General features: G+C 40.6%; 2 protein-coding genes across 4 annotated transcripts in view; both read left to right on the forward strand.

Moving 5' to 3' along the window:
- mrvi1 (murine retrovirus integration site 1 homolog) overlaps positions 1–12,496 on the forward strand; it is a 30,487-nt gene extending 17,991 nt beyond the window's left edge. For all 3 annotated transcript variants that reach the window (XM_044030379.1, XM_044030380.1, XM_044030378.1), the window contains 17 exons: positions 377–550; positions 648–725; positions 1,081–1,124; positions 1,215–1,271; positions 1,695–2,144; positions 3,024–3,102; positions 3,697–3,817; positions 4,354–4,384; positions 6,280–6,420; positions 6,603–6,734; positions 7,423–7,576; positions 7,680–7,729; positions 7,983–8,171; positions 8,575–8,636; positions 9,152–9,274; positions 9,456–9,584; positions 10,651–12,496. In XM_044030379.1, coding sequence (XP_043886314.1) covers positions 377–550; positions 648–725; positions 1,081–1,124; positions 1,215–1,271; positions 1,695–2,144; positions 3,024–3,102; positions 3,697–3,817; positions 4,354–4,384; positions 6,280–6,420; positions 6,603–6,734; positions 7,423–7,576; positions 7,680–7,729; positions 7,983–8,171; positions 8,575–8,636; positions 9,152–9,274; positions 9,456–9,584; positions 10,651–10,813 — 2,177 coding nt within the window. In that variant the 3' untranslated portion in view covers positions 10,814–12,496. The remainder of the gene's footprint in view (positions 1–376; positions 551–647; positions 726–1,080; positions 1,125–1,214; positions 1,272–1,694; positions 2,145–3,023; positions 3,103–3,696; positions 3,818–4,353; positions 4,385–6,279; positions 6,421–6,602; positions 6,735–7,422; positions 7,577–7,679; positions 7,730–7,982; positions 8,172–8,574; positions 8,637–9,151; positions 9,275–9,455; positions 9,585–10,650) is intronic.
- Positions 12,497–13,215: 719 nt separating this feature from the next.
- Positions 13,216–16,748, forward strand: lyve1a (lymphatic vessel endothelial hyaluronic receptor 1a). Its single transcript, XM_044031171.1, has 6 exons — positions 13,216–14,379; positions 14,462–14,645; positions 14,740–14,879; positions 15,976–16,197; positions 16,277–16,349; positions 16,470–16,748. Exons 1-6 carry the CDS (start codon positions 14,307–14,309, stop codon positions 16,609–16,611), a joined length of 834 nt encoding a protein of 277 aa, XP_043887106.1. The 5' UTR covers positions 13,216–14,306; the 3' UTR covers positions 16,612–16,748.
- The last annotated feature ends 236 nt before the right edge of the window (positions 16,749–16,984 follow it).

The following is a 16,984-nucleotide window of genomic DNA, read 5'->3' on the forward strand; positions in this document are numbered from 1 at the left end:
TTCCTCTGTCCAAAACAAAACAACAAACACTTGAAATGCTTTGTTGTCTGGTTTACTTTTGATGTTTAGATTGATTGTCTGTTCAGGGGAGAGGAAGAGATGGAACACATCACAGCCAGTCGATGTTTTAGCTCTCATCCATGCTGTGAATTGTTCCTTGCCTTTAAACTGAGGAATCGCACTTAAATGATCCCTAAAGTCCAATCCAGCAGCATCCACAGGTTGTTTAAATGATGCAATCTATTTCAAATGGATTCAATTTGATGTTTTCTCAGTTCTAGTGGAGGACACTGACGTACTTTATTTAGTTGGGTAGTTTGGAGCAGACCTAGAACACCTCCGAAGTCGTCCTGGTGTTTGTGTTTTCCGTCTCCAGACAGCTCAGGGAACATCATCGACCTGGTGAAAGATCCGCTGCCGGAGATGCAGCTCTCTGAGGAGGATCGTCTGAAGAACCTGGAGCTGCTCGAACAGGCCAAAAAGGTCAGCGACCGCTTCCTGACGCGCCGCGGACGCCGCTCCACCAGCAGCCTCACGGACTCACCCCCAGGTGGAGCGCACACACATCACTCTGAGCACAGCATACGCATATTTCCCTCAGTGAAATAAATCAGCACTGTTGTTAATATCATGTTTTCTTTCTGTAGGTCTTTCTCCAACTCCGACTCCCTCCGCCTCACCCTGTTCTTCTAGAAGCAGCTCACTAACTGTTGCACCACAAACTGGTATGAAGCTTTTTACCCTCAGTTTTCCACAATGACTATGTGTTCTAAAGCTCCAGTGTTTAGGATTGATTGGAAAACAAGTGTTTAATTGTGTTTTCATTAAAGATTCACCTAAAATGCTTACAGTCCGCCTCCCATATCTCCTGGTTCTCTAAGGTCACCCTCATATATCCTCGTATTCGTTTGGTTGTAGAGCTCATCCTTTTTATTAAATGATTATAAGGCTATTGTCTTTTCTTGCCTTGTACAAAGGCAGTTATAGTTTTTTTTCTAAATGCCACTATAATCTACACACTGTTCCTTTAATTATTGGTCTGTTGGGTTTTGTGTGAACGCTGCTCTCTGCTTTCTGCAGGACTCTCAGATTCAGCCCATGTCGGCTCACAGTCTGTCGGTCAGGTAAAGAAACCACTGTTGATTTGTGTTTGTTTCAATAAATATGTGATTATTCAACTCAATAAAGTAATTTCATCTTAATCTCATTTGTAGCATCTAGAGGTTTTTTCAATGCGAGAGCAGGCTGAAGTAACGACCCAGGATCATGAGGTCAGATTTACAGATTGACTGTTTTTTAAATCATTGTAAACATTATTGTGTTGGCGTAAAACTCAGTATAATCTGATGATTTTAAATTTGGCACCACCACTTATCTGAAAAATCCACCACATAATCTGTAAGATAATACACTATAACTGGATGGATGATGGATGGATACTTCATTACATGATTAACTAACATAACTGACATTCATAGTTTCCTGAGGAAGAATCCCTTTTGGCTTCTTTAGTTAATCACCATGGCGACTCATCATTATAACGTTACAGAGTATTTCAACAATCCCATCAGACAAACATGAGCTGTCAGTGTCTTACCACAGCCTTGTCGTCTTTGAGTTTTCTGCCTGTTTTCTGCCTCTCAAATGTTTAATCTACAGTGTATTAACACTGCTCATCCTCTCGCTGACTTCAGGGCAGGCTGGTGGTGGACTGGAAGCCCACGGAGAAAAGGAAAGTGTCCTCGGGGACTCTGACGCCACGTTTCGCTCTTCAGAAGGAGAACTGTGATGCTGCTGTACCCAAGAGTCCTCCAGTGGTGAATAAAGCAGATGAGGGCGCTGGTTCTAGCCCAAACAGTACCCAGGCCCCGGCCACTGGTGTGGCCAAGCCCGTCCCACGTCCCCCGACTCAGCAGGCTCCGTGTACAGCGGAAATCAAGACGATCGGGGCCTTTCCTCCACTAATGAGGGCGGTTTCTTGGGACGCGGTGGGCAGCCTTAATTCTAGAAACGGAGCCCCGAGTTTTCCTTCTATAGATGAGGATACGTTCTCAGAAATTCCCAGAGATGTCTTCAAGTCATCGGGGTACAAAGACCTCCCGACCCAGGCTGGAGGTGTGCAGAAGCTGTCCAAACTCAGAGAGGTAAAGCACTGGTGCAACAGAACTCTAATCCTTCACTGTCTTTAAAGGTCCAGTGTGTATGAATGAGTGACATCTAGTGTTGAGAATGCAACAAACGGAGGACTCTGCTCATCCATGGCTTTTCCAAGCATGTCAGAGAACTGTGGTGGCGCTTTCATACCAGAAATGATGTCTATGAAAATCTGACAATTTGTATTTTGTATTTTCGTATGTGTAGTGTATTTGATTAATGTCAATAAACCCACCCACATTTTTACACCCTAAACTCCCCTTAAAGCAGGGGTGTCAAATGTACAGCCCACGGGCCAGAATTGGCCCACCAGAGGGTCCAATCCAGCCCACAGAATGAATTTGTCAATATTTCCCATTATGATAATGGGGAATACTATATATATTATAATATATATATGTATGTATATGTATATATATATATATATATATATGTGTGTATATGTATATATGTGTATACGTGTATACACATACATATACAGTATATATATATACATATACATATATGTATATATGTATTTATATATACATATACATACATATACATATATATAATTATAATAATATGATTTAAATGCACATGTGTAAATGGTAAATTTAGGCGTAATTTTAATTGAATTGAAATTGTACTTATTTTTCTCAAAAAATGTGTTTTGTAAAAACATTGAATGTAGAGCAAAGTAAAACAAATTCAGAGTTCTTCTTGTTTATAGGTTATTATGCTGTTATTTTACTGGTCCGGCCCACTCGAGATCAAATTGTGCTGTATTTCTGCCCTGAGCTAAAAATGAGTTTGACACCCCTGCTTTAAAGCCATGCAGTCATTGTAGTTAACTGTTGTCAGAATAAAATACTCATGTCTTCGTACAGGAGCACAAGCTGCTGCGTAACCAAAGCATAGTGGGATCCAAGTTGCCAGAGTTGAATGAATCGGCTGAACAGGAAAAAGGTAACAGTCCTCACTCGACCCCTTGTCCGTGTAAGATAGCAAGAATCTTCATCAGCACATTCAGCAGTATCACCAAGGGTGTGCACTTCCTCCATTTCAGGGAAAATATTTGTTCTAGTCAGAAGAACAGATCATCATCATCGTCTTCTGTTTTTTTCCCCTCTGTACCACACAACAGAAAATGCTGTGTTTAGTTTCCATCAGCAGGTGGCATGGTTTGTACAGAATGTGAGCCAAACACATGCTGATGAAATGATCTTATGAATGGGTTATGAACTTATTTATTCCATATTTCCCCTTTTAAAAATATAATTTATTCCCTTATTCCTATCCCTTATTAAAAATATTGAAAATTTGCCTCAACAACAAACAAAGAAATCATGATCTATGCATTATTTTGCATAGTATTTGTGATATTATTAGTGCTTTGTATATTGTAATCCCTTAAACTACTTGTTACTGGGTATTATAATAATATAATGTTGAAGAAAACATGTAATCTACATTTAAAGACGTGTGATTTTACTGCTTTGCGCTGAAGGACATCACTGGAATGTCTCTGGAATGATAAATGTGGTGTTCATGTGTGTGCAGGTCCTCCACTCTCTCCACACTCGGCCTCTACCGTGGAGGGGAAGGAGAAGTCTGAATCCATGCCCAACATTTCAGATGTGATGCTACGGAAACTGAAATTACACCGGGGTCTGCCGGGCTGGTGCGTAACAAAGCAACTCCTGTGGAATTCACCTTTTACTTTTAGTCCAATAAGTTCTAACACAGTCCACCAGACTTGGCACACAGAACTTCTTTTGCCCTTGTTTTGGGGTTAGTCAGGCTTCCCTTTCACACTTTCACTTTAGTCCAAAATGCTGATTCCACACTGTTTGGCTTTTAACTGGAACACACAACCAAAAAACAAATTCTGGCTTCCCTCTAATGGCTCCCTTTGGAGTACAGAAATTCATGTTAAATCTTCTTTTTTTGCCTTTAATCTCTCACTGCTTCAGCCTCCTGTTCCTCTGTGGGTGCTCAGGTCAGCTGATCAGCTGCTCCTGGTTGTCACAGAAACAAGGTCGATGCTCAGAGAGTATTCGGAAGGGAATGAGTTACTCATGCCCTCTTCACTGCTTGTTTTTAAATCTCTTCTTTCCTCCCCTTTAATGTTTAATGTTTATAAATGAAATGAAATTGGATTGTACTGGATACTGGTGACTTCTGTGGCAAACCGCTAACCTCTGATTTCGTTCACAGCGCACCCCCACTGACTGAAAAAGAGGTTGAGGTCAGTATCAGATTCCGTTCCCTTTGTTAAACATGAAAACATGTGCTCTAATGCCTTTGACATGATCCCCCAAGTTCAAATTCTCAACTTCAGACACGGAACGTCCAGTACTTTGTCTAATTAACCCTGATGCAGATGTCTGGAGTTTGATTTTTCCAGTGGTGCTTTTGTTATGCTTCCCAAGCATAATACATGTGATATAATGTTCTCATTTGCACTTTCACTATGATTCACGGTGAACACTAAACCTCTGGTGTCATAACAGTAATCTGTTTGCTCTGAGCAGCAAACAATTGAAACATTTGTTCAAACACTGGGGACACACAGGTATTGTTCCAGTCACGGCTGAACGGCTGCCACATGTCGCCCTGTGTTTATAAAAACCTGTTTTGTTACCAAAGCAGTTAATTACACAGTCGTAAAAAAAAAAAAAACAGCAAAGTGTTTTTCTGTTCCTGATCAGACCGAAGAGACTCGGGAGTGATTTCCTGTGGAGAAAATGCAAACGTTAGTGACGCTCGTCGGGCTCGGGCTGCGGCCCCTCTCGCCACTCCCCCGGGGCCGTGTCTGAGTTGAGGACAGTCAGAGGTCGTGTATTTCCTCTCAGCTGTGGCTCACGTATGATGGAAAGCTGTGCAGCTTTGATCAACACAGCAAAAACACCAAAAGGTCACATGTCACAATCACAGCCCTGTTCCCCAGGCTCGACGCCGGGCTGCTCCACTCAAATCAAATCAGATGAAGCAGTCGTTCTTAGAGACTGACGGGGGGGCCGCAGAAGGTTTGGGGCCCCAGCCTTTTTTCTTTATTTTTTTTTTTGTGATCAAATTTTTATTTTATTTTCAGACTTAGAAAAAAGGCAGTACATTTTAATCAAAAATACAAAACATGAAGACAAACATAAGAATGAAAAGATGACAATATATAGAAACCACAATAGTAAAAACATAAAAATGAAAAAAATAATATATATTAATAACTAAAATTAAAATAAATAATAACTATATATATATATATATATATATATATATATATATATATATATATATTAATAACTAAAATTAAAATAAATAATAACAAATTAAAAAATAAAAAAAAATAAAAAAAACACACACATATCCGCTCCTTTGGGTCCCAGCCTTTTATGTAAAATGGTAGTTTAAATATAAACAATTACATTCAGACCAAGGGAGTCCACACAGAGCTCGGCTCCCCACAACTGTGTCTGTGTTGCTCAGTATACGAGCGTTTAGCCACACTGCACACAGGAAGTGGTTAGAATTAGTCATTTTCAGATTTTTAGTCACACACACACACACACACCAATTTGTGATAGTTAATTTGTTATTACACACCAGTAGTGAAAACACACACAAGCCAGGAGCAGTGGGCAGCACTTATCTGCACCTGGGGAGCAACAGGGGAGGTCCAGTGACCAGTGATCTTCCGGTTACAAGCCCACTTCCTTTCCTCTTGGCCATGGACTGTGAGGCTGAGGGGACGGCTAGTGAAGCGAGGCGGCTGCAAACACCACAGGGAAAAGTTGTAAATGCTTCTCTGCGTCCCCACCCATCTCTGCGCTGCCAGTGCATGCACACAAGCGCTCCCTAAGTCTGATAGTATTGCTTGACAATGCCCGATGCTCCGTACAAATTATTCAAAAATGAAGACAGAGGCAGAATAACAGAATGATGTGCTGCAGCTTAAAGATTTATGTGTGTACGTGTTTTACATAACGTACATAAGATTAAGTTGTGATTCATTTATTCAAAGTGTCGCGTGCAGTGTTGTGGGAGAGTTCCACGTGCATTCCTCTGGTTTACTCCACTGTGTTTGTGCAGATCAGCATTGTTTAATGTTAATGTGTTATATTGCGCTCACTTCCTCCCCGACAGAACGCGTTTGTCCAGCTCTCACTGGCCTTTCGTAACGACAACTACACCCTGGAGACGCGGATGAAACAGGCGGAGAGGGAGAGGAACCTGACAGAGGAAGACACGGAGAAAGAACTAGAGGAGTTTAAAAGAGCAATGAAGGTCGGTCCTTTAAAAAACAGCAGCTGATAGTAGCTCAACGCTCAATGAAATCCCTCTGGCTCTTAAGTGTTCCGTCATCTAATGTTTCCTGGAAGTGTAACCGCAGTAAATATTTATCTAGTGTGAGAGAGTCGAAGAGGGACAGAGATGCACGCTGTAACACAACATTGTCTTTCCTGCAGATGACTGCACCACAGTGGCAGAACCTTGAACAGCGCGAGGCCTACCAGCGCCTCTTGGAGACCGTCGCAGTGCTGCACCGCCTGGCCACGCGCCTGTCGAGCCGAGCGGAGATAGTGGGAGCAGTTCGACAGGTGCAGTGGCACAGACGCGTGCAGATGACGGGGCAAACGAAATATGCTTCATCATCTGTAGAAGACTTTCATCGAATGTCAACCAACAGTGCACATTTCCAGTTTTTCCATGACAAAGCCTCTTTGTTATTTGTGCACCTAAACTTCTACATTACTGCTACGCAAATAAGAACCTCTATAATTTATAATTGCGCTAGTGTTGAGGCAATTCTGATGCAGCAGTGAAGGTCTGTTGAGTGACAGCCTTGTTTATTGACATGATTTAGCGTTTAAGCGTCTTCTTGTCGTCCACCGCTGCACACAATTTGATTTTCCTTTATGTCAGACTTATGACGTAATGTTTTTCTTTGTAGAAACGAGATTATTCCCTGACTGAGATTTAATCACAAACCCACATCATATTCATCTCCATGCGTTGACCATTTCCTGGCTCCTTGAGTCACAGTCAAAGCTGTGTAATCTTAAAATGTAGAAATATGACAAAACAAAGTATATTTTATGACCTTAATCAAATGATCGCTTTTGTTTTTAATGCTGTGCGTTATTGTTTTGCTTCTATGGCACTAACGTCATCTAATAAGTTGAAGATCTTAACATTGCTGTAACTTATTATTGTGACATTAAAAAGCCTAACCTTGGTTTTGGTTGTGCGGAAACTCTTATTTGTCTGCTTTTTCTCCTGCAACAGGAAAAACGAATGAACAAGGCCACTGAGGTCATGATGCAATATGTGGAAAATCTGAAGAGGACCTACGAGAAGGATCACGCTGAGCTGATGGAGTTTAAGAAGCTGGCCAACCAGAACTCTAATCGCTGTTATGGAAGCTCTGCAGACACTGGAGGTAAAACTGTGCCGCTTAAAAAGGTCTGATGCTAAATGAGCAGTCGGTGCTCTTTATGCACTTACTGCAGTTTTTCTGTCTTTCTGTTTCTGTGTTTGTACAGATGACGGAGTCGCACGGTCTTCCAGATCAATGTCGGTCACCCTTGGAAAGGTCATTCTGTCCACAAACATGATGCATGAAGCATTTATTAAGAATGGAGGAATTAAAAGAAATAGCCTGGTGTTTAAGCGTGCTAAAAAGGCGCTGGTTGCCGTTTTTTGAGCAGTGTAACTATTTTAATGGTGATCCAGATACAGACTTTTCAAAGTGTTAGATGTTATTTGTTCACCAAAAAGTTCAGCATCCCTGATATTCTCTGTTTTCTGTTCTCACTGCCTGTTCTCTCTTTGCCGACCCTCCGCAGGCTCTGCCCAGGCGCAGGGTGAGCGTCGCCGTGGTGCCGAAGTTCAACTTGCTGAACATCCCAGGTCAGACTCCAGCCATAGCAGGACCAGGTCCCAGTCCGCTCTTGGGTCTCAGCACACCCTCAGGTCCCAACCTGCCCCCTGGCTCCAACGCGGGACCGGCCGCCGGTACTGCTCTTCCTGTTCTGGTACGTCTTCCTGTTCTGTTGGGAAATTATGGGAAATGACACGATAGTCACCCTCTCATCGACTGCTGGAATACGTAATACAGGATGAGTTTCTGACTCTATCCGAGGTTGTTTTGTGGAATATAAACCTGATGTAATTTACCGGCTATAAACAATAAATTATTCCCAATTGTATAAACCAGTATTATTGATAAGTACGTGTATTTAAGTACTTCATTTGTACATTTTAGAGGCAAATACTGTCATTTTTATACAGCTTTTATTTTATTTTTCTACTGTAAACACAGGTAAAGAAGAGTTTTTACTTTATGGTACTGGTACCTTTAATTTAGTTTAGTTAACGTATTGTCATTGTTTTTATTATTATTCCAAAAATAACATTCTAAAATGATCTACTCTGTAGTGTGAGGCGAACGATGTGAAAGTCAGTCCTTCCACAGAGGCGTCGCAACCAGCCGCAGAATGGTATGTTTTCTGCACACACACACACACATATGATTCCTTGATTCCCAAGGTCCCTCTCAAGGTTCTTGAAACAATGGGCCAAGAAAAGCCCAGAACCCTCTAATCGTTCTTATCAAAAAAAGCGTTTTCTGCTGCAGTGTGACCTTTGACCTCCAGGATGTGCTTTGCAGCGCCGGGTGAGGTGAAACATAACCCTGAAAGCATAAAAATAATCAAACCCCGGAGCGTAATCTAAACATTTGTGCAGGAGTTTGACAGAATCCAGACACCGGCTCCAGTCATATCTGGGTTATAAAGTGGGACTGAGTAAAGCTCTGGAGTGTGTGAGCGTGATGCACACAGACAGTGGACAACACTTAAAAGTTCTGTTTGCACTTGCACTGCCTGCAATAGTGTCTGTAACGCTGACGCTGCAGTTTGTCGTTTGTTGTCATGGAAACCAAAGGGTACAGTCATCTCAGTGTTATAATGCCCGCTGTGATCTGACATGTTCTTTCCTATGTGAAACAATGCAGTGGAAAGAGCGTCCTGGAGCAGGAAAGTGAGCCGGCCAAGCCCTCGGTCAACTTAGAGGAGATCAGAGCTGAGATCAGAGCTGAGCTCAAGGCAAAGATCGAGGAGGAGGCTTACAATAAGGGGTGAGGCCTTCTCTGCTGTCCATAAGTGTGAGGATGCATTTTAAATGTCTTGTAACAGCGTCTGGGATAGATGCTATTAAATTACAAGTGTGGTGCACAAAGAACTTCTGAAACAGACGTGAATAAAAAGTAACTAACTATGGACATTATTGTTATTATTATTATTATTATCCAAACGCAGCTTCCAAGAGGGACTGCAGCAGAGCAAGGCTCAGCAAGAGGAGAAGCGTGAAGAGGAAAACATGGCGGAGAAACTTCTGGAATCAAATAATAAAGACGAGGAGAGTGGAAGGAAAGTGAAGACGAGCAGGTAAAGGAAGTCTGATTGTTCCTTGACTCTCTGAAGTTTAATAATCCACCTTATATTTTATTTCATTAAATAGGGATCGTCTGCTGTTATTAAGGGCATCGTTCTTCATCGATGCCCCTGTTAATTGCCGAGTGTAATCCAGTCCAACTTTATTTATAAAGCACTTTAAAAAACAACAGCAGCTGAAACAAAGTGCAGAGATAAATAAGATAAATAAAACATAAGAAATGACATCATAGGCCTAGACAACAAACAATAAAACATACAATAGAACAGTAAAATACTGTAGGAAGAATTAATGAAAAAGTCATAAAAAGATAAAAAAAAAATACTGGGTTGAAAGCCAGAGTAAAAATGGGATGTATGGACAGTGAAGGGGCGTGTCTAACATGCTGTGGAAGATTGTTCCACAGTGTTGCCGCAGCGACCGAAAAAGCTCTGTCCCCTCTGAGCTTCCGTTTAATGTAAAAATGCCGACTGACAATAAAAAAGGAAACATTGCTATTCAATAAGAATTCTATTCTGCGGTCACCAAATGACTGTTAAATTCACAAATTTGATCATTGTTCATTAAATAGTACAATCACGTCCCATGATGCGGCTCGAGCAGATGGTTTTCATGGCCTGTGAAGTATTTTATATACCAGGATTCTTATTTAAAGCTGTAGTTTAAACAAATATATGTACAGTACATTCTGTCTGTATAATTATTGGTGTAATATTATGTTTTAAATTAATATAAATGTAACAGGGCCGCGCGGTTGGTGCACTCTCGTTCATGACATGTTCTCCCCGAGTTCTCCCCGAGTTCTCTCCGGGTTTTCTCCGGGTTTTTCCGGTTTCCTCCCACAGTCCAGAAACATGCAGGTTTAGGGATTAGGCAAATTGGAGACTCTAGATTGACCCTTGTCCCTGTGATGCACTGGCGACCTGTCCAGGATGTGACCCCGCCTTTCGCGCCATGCCAGCTGGGATTGGCGACCCTCCTGTGGAGGATGAATGGATGGATAAATAAACGACATGATCCAAACATGAAGCCGTGATAATGTTGTTCTCGTGTCCACAGGAGGATGGAGGAAGTCCTGGTTCGTCTAGGTCGTTATTGTCCCAAGATTTCCTTGAGCAGGCGACTTCTCTGGTCCGCCCTGACCGTGTTTGTCGTGATGTGTCTGGTGATCAGCATTTTTTCCTTCTTCAGTGACCGCTACAACCGACGCGAGGACACGTAAGGGAAGAAGGGACTGTTTAATAAAATCCTGTGAACTTGGTGCAATGTCACAACCAAAGAGCCCGACCGCTGAATATAGGAGACCGCAGTCCTTCTTTGTCTCTGTCCATTTACCATATCATCACACCCGGACACACTTGAAGCCAGGACCCTGGTTCTGGGCGGTCAGGGATGATCTGGGAATCTTAACAAAGAGTGTGTTTGGATTCAAAAGTCGATGTATTTTTTTATTGAAATAAGAAAAACAAGATTTATAGTTCCTTGAGTGTTTTTATAATTCGATTCGTACTGAACTAGAGAAAATGCTCAGAGTACAAACGTCTGCAAAAGCCACAGTATCATAATAACACATTTAAAATCTAATCATTTCTCACTTGGGCCTTAACGTATATGCCCCCCCCATTAAAATTAGGGATGAGCCAATATGATATTTAACATTGATATCAGTCCAGCTCAAAATAATTGGATCAGATATCAGAAAATAGAAGAAAATCCCAAAAAAAGCCTCAATATTGCATAATTATTACGACCTCAGTGCAACACGAATGCTTTACAAATGCTTTACATGTGAACATGTGACATATTTTATTCAGATGTTTATTGGTACTGTATACGGTTCATGTACAAATATATGGACCCAAAATAGAAGCTTATATTCCAATTTTGACCTTAATTGAAACATTTAGTTGTTTTAAAGGCTTTAATCAATTCAAAGATAAGCAAAATAATATTTATTAATATAAGGTCAAGTTAGATTTTTATTTAAAAATTTAAATGGTTATTTTTGGCTGATTTAAAATTGAAAGTCGTGTATGGTCTCACCTTTATATTTATATATTGTAAGTCGATGTCGTGCGATGCCTGCGACACAGAGCAGAGGCGGAGCTCGTCGCTGCCTCACCTCACCGCTCTCCTGTGTTTTTGAACAGGAAATGTGTAAATTCAGAGATTTTGACCAAAGGAATGTTGAGATCATACGACATACTACTTTTGTTTTTACCCCCCAGTGGTCAAGAGAGAAATAGCCAATAATTAATTCTACAGGAAGAATAAATGCAAGAAATACAGAAACTCTGAACCACATCTTTTTCATTTTTATTTATTTAGACTGCAGCGTCCTTTCCGATGCAGAGTTGATCAGAAACCTGGTTCTTGGTTCCTTCACGTTGACTCTGCCATGCTCACTTAGCACGTAACTTAACTCCATATTCACTTCACTTCAGCTGCTAGAACTCTTGCGCTCTGGAAAAGTTCCAGTGTGCTGTGCGAGAGTTTCGCCTCAGACGTTAAATCTGCAAAAAAAATGGGGTGGATCGACGCAGTGGACTCTGTGTTTGCTATTTCAATGTGACCCGAATCCAGCTTTAAAGTATGATATTTAGTTTTTAGCCTGAGAAATTCTAAATTCATATTTATAGATAAATTAAAGTTGTTTTATATGTGTATTTAAAGCTTTAAATATAAGCACATTCCAGAGTAGTCCGTTGAGTGCAATAATTAACAACTGATTGTTGTCGTTTGTTATATTGTGTGAGATTTTCTCCTTGTGTGAGAGCACTGTGTAGACGACACAAGACTTTGTTTCTTTTTAAATCTTTTCTGCACACGTGCCTGCCTTTTGTTGTTTGTTCTTTATGGATTTCATGCTCTGCCACTCCACCTTTTAAATAAAAAGGTGCCTATATTCTGTAGTCTGTAATCCCTCTTTTAACCCTTAGTGATCTCTCTGGTACCGCATGGTCATTTGCCGTGGGAATAATACACAACTCCTTATGTGGACATCCTGGGGTGTGTCTGTTTAGAGGTCACATGTTCGGTCTGAGTCAAAGTTATGATCCATGTTGTGTCGCATTTTTAGTCGTGACATAAAGTAGCAATAATCGTGCAGACGTCACAAAATTAGACCGTTTTTCTTTTTTTTTGTTTATAAAAACGAACAAGTGAACTTTGAACCGTGACGTATTTCACAAATTCAGTCGGATTTTAAACATTTTGAGCACTTTTTTTGCTCAGGTGTGTTTAAATGAAATAAATGTTTCATCAGATTGCCTAGGTCCATTTTGTGAGGTCAATAATATAATACACTCTACCTGATAATTAGAAGTCAGTATCTCCCAAATAAAAACTATCATTTCAATGATATTTATTTACGCTATTTATCACCAACACACTTTTTTTATCTATATACACTAAGAATAGGAACAAAAACCTACTACTGCTGTTTATTTTTGCATATGAACCTTTTACTTTATTCTTTTTTGGGTGGGCGGGGCTTGAAGGAAAAAAGGTTGGGAACAACTGGAAAAAAGGATATAGATATACAATAACCTCTGTATATATACTGTATGTTTAAACATAGTAATGGAGAAAAGCAGCCAAAATGCTCTGTGTTCTAAGGGTTAAGGCGCAACACAGATTTTTATTTTAGATTTAATTTCCAGAATGCAGATTTGGCATGTTGTCATTAATCTGAGAATCCAAACTCAGGCAATTCAAAGGCATTAGGAGCGGAAATGAAACAAGAGAATTAATATGTAATGCTAAAAACAAAGTAGTGTGCTTTTGAGGCTATAATGTGTGAATGCTGTGTGTTCTTCCAAAATCATCACATATTTAATCTTAATCTGTCTGGAGTATAGGAAACAATGTAGTGTAATAAAGTCTTAAGGTCTTATTGTGACCCCCTAAGACACGCAGTCCTCACCCTGCAGAGAAAAGTCTGTCCTTGTCCATAAATCCTCAGTGTTTTATCTCCTCACACCTCATTGACACTTTTTGGGTTGTTGTGTTTTTTTTTGTTTTTTTTTAAATGACTGCGTGTTCGTCAGCATGCTCTGCGTCATTTCCTGCCATCAGGGTTTTTCTGAGGAGATTTTGTTTTTGTGGAAGTGGGATGTCGCCTCATCAGAGGACACCAGAGATCGTATGTGTGTGTGTTCATGACTGACGAACGCCCCTCGCGGGAGGAAATCATCCGCGTACGGCGCCAACCGTCACGTGTCGCTGCAAATGACATTCCCCGTGAGTTCAGGCTCAGTGTTTGAGGATTATTATTTCCATGAGAATAGTGCAAGACTTTAAATGTTATCCCTGGAACATTCATTCACTGTAAGACACCACAGATACTGTTGATGTGTTTCAATTGTCCTTCAAAGATTACAGCAAATCATAATTTCCTGTGTTGAATTTAACAATAAGTTAATCAAGGATTAAAAGTCCCTCTGATCACGTTCCTTGCACAGATTCTTGAGTTGCTTTATCTCTTGTTGACATATTACTTTTATCTATTCCTCTCTTGGGCCCTGCTCTTAGGACAAATGATGGCTCCTAATCTGACTTGTGTGCAGTACTTTCCTCTTCCTTTTCCTTTACTTTCCGGCAATGAGAGAGCGCAGACCCCAGAGAGCACAATCCACTCTATTTAACCCTGTCATGTTGGCTCGCAGACACACAGTCTGTGCTACACTTGCCTCTGCACTGGCATTTCATCCCCGATGAATATGATCTGGCTTTGCATCGCGTCCGTGCTGTCGATGGCTTCAGTCGCCTCTGGTCACGACATCAGAGGTAACTTCCATCTCGTCGCAGTTGAAGCACATGCACATATTTTCAGTGTGTCTGAATTTGCTGTGTTTGCCTTTTTCCCCAGTGTTTCCAGCAGCCAACCGAAGCATCGCCGGAGTTTTCCAGGTCAGCTCCTTGAATGACCTCAGCCATCCTGAGTACGCCTTCAACGCCTCCGAGGCTCGGACGCTGTGTTCGTCCCTCGGAGTGAGCATTGCCACAAAAGCACAAGTGCAGGAGGCGCTGAGGAGAGGTTTAGAAACATGCAGGTAAGACCAGAGGAGACCAGAGAGCCTTTAAAGGAATCCGCTCAGTGGTTGTCAGTATGAAACGTGCCCTCATGTTTTGTTTCCTTCTGCTCAGGTTTGGATGGATTGATGAACATTTAGCCGTCATCCCCCGAGTCAAGGCACTTTCTAACTGTGGCAAGAGCCAGACCGGCTTGGTGAGCTGGCGAGCTAGTGTGACAAAAAGATTTGATGTCTTCTGCTTCAATGAGACAGGTTTGATGTTTTTATATGAATTTCTGATTCACCTCTCTCACTAAACCAGTTATTTTTGATCATTTATGTTATTTTTATTTGGTTTTGCTCTCAAAACAAAAATGCCGCTGTTTATAAGGTAATAATTCGGACTAAAGAATTCATAAATGTCATAAACTCTACTTAGAAGAACTTTAATGAATGTCTCTGCATCATAGTTATTAATGAATGTTTCCTATTGTGTTATTTACCACTTCGATTAAACCTCAGGCTTCACTGTGCACATGTTTCGTCTTGATCTGTCCATCATTTTTGGCTGCTTGACAAAGACTGTGAAACAAATTGACCATACTCTTGAGTCATTAGAGGACAAAAATGTCCACTTCCTCTACAGATTTCTTTCATGGTTTTTTTTTCAGCATAAAAGCAGTTTTTTTTCCGGCTCAAAACTGCCAATCATTCAATCAGAGCCACCGGACATTTGTTATATAAAAAATAACGGTGTTTTGTTTGTTTTCATAAAGGACATCAAACATTTAAAGGGTTAAAATTCCTGGAGATTAGTGAATGTTTGTTAGTTTTGAGCAGGGCTGAAGTTTCTTAAGAGATTCATGCAGAAAAAAGCAGTTGTTTGGAAGTGGACATTTTTGTCCTTAATGACTCAAGAGTATGGTCAATTTGTTTCACATTTATAATATATATATATATATATATATGTGTATATGTATGTATATATATGTATATATGTGTATATATGTATATGTATATATATGTATATATGTATATACTATATATATAATATAATATGTAATAATAATAATAATATTAATTAAAGCATCTTCCAAATGAGTAAATGTACTTAATTGCATTTACATTTGGACATTTCTTTTTTTTATTGTACATAACGTTTGATGGAAGAATATTTTGTGTAAAGAATTAAAGACCAAACTTACAATTATCCTTTAATGGTATGAATAATAACCATCATGCACCATTTGCGTTGTTACTGGAGTTTGTCATGAGTTGCACAAACGTGCATTTATCAAATGCAGTTCACAGACGACAAATCTCAACTGTTCTGACCTTCACGTCCACACACACACACACACACACACAGACGCAGAGACACAATTGAAGGATACGACGACTAACAGCCCCGTGAGCAGCAGAGATTACACAGGACAAACGGCCTCCACCCATGCAGCAGCAGCAGCAGAAAGACACTCCCCATCATCTTCCTCCCTTCAGCCTTCCTCCTCCTCCTCCTCCTCTGCTAAACCCACAGACACTGAGGCAGAGGCAGCTCGTCACACTGGCAGCACAAAAAGCTCCTCTGGAGGTACAAGAACTTCCCTCACAACCTAATTAATGCTGTTTTTCTGTCTCGTTTAACAGTTTTTATTGTTTTATTGTTCCAGGAAAGGCTGTTCTCATCACCTCCACCTGTGCCCTTCTCCTCACTACAATAATCATCATTGTCTATTTTAAGTTGTAAGTGCTTTTCTTGCCCATATTACACTGATAAAATAATTGTGTTGATGAATAAAATACGCATTCATTATGACAACATAAAGAAGTCATAAAACTTCATGTTTGTGTGTTTATTAAAAGGAAAAGGATCAACACTGAAGGCTTTGACGTGGAGAAGCAGCAGGAGTCCATCGAGACGGAGGACTGGACGTGTGACAAAAGTGTCAATAAAACCCCGGAGGACGACAAGAAGACACAAGTGGACGACAGTGACGCAGAATGACTGTGAAAGGCTTTTATTTATGCATACTGTTCGTTCCTGTGTTGTCTGTTGTTTTATGTTATTTACTGATGCGGTCTAACCACTGGGTGGCGATGTTTGCTGTACAATAATATTAAAGAATGAAGACCATTATGTGACACTGTGGTTACGATGTAACGTTTATTCATCTTTGAAAGAGGCAGAGACAGAGGACGTGGTCCAGACGCTGTCCGTCTGTCTTATCACGGTTGTGCGATGTATACAGTAAGTTTCAAACAGTCTCTTCATGACAGAATGGAGTGTAAAGGTCACATGGTGTGTTTGTGTAGTGAAAATGTGCGCTCCACAACTTTAAAGGTCCAGTGTGTCTGAGTCTATTGGCAGATATTTCATT

Source organism: Solea senegalensis, linkage group LG7 (assembly GCF_019176455.1).
Source record: "Solea senegalensis isolate Sse05_10M linkage group LG7, IFAPA_SoseM_1, whole genome shotgun sequence".
In the NCBI taxonomy this organism is placed as follows: Eukaryota; Metazoa; Chordata; class Actinopteri; order Pleuronectiformes; family Soleidae; genus Solea; species Solea senegalensis.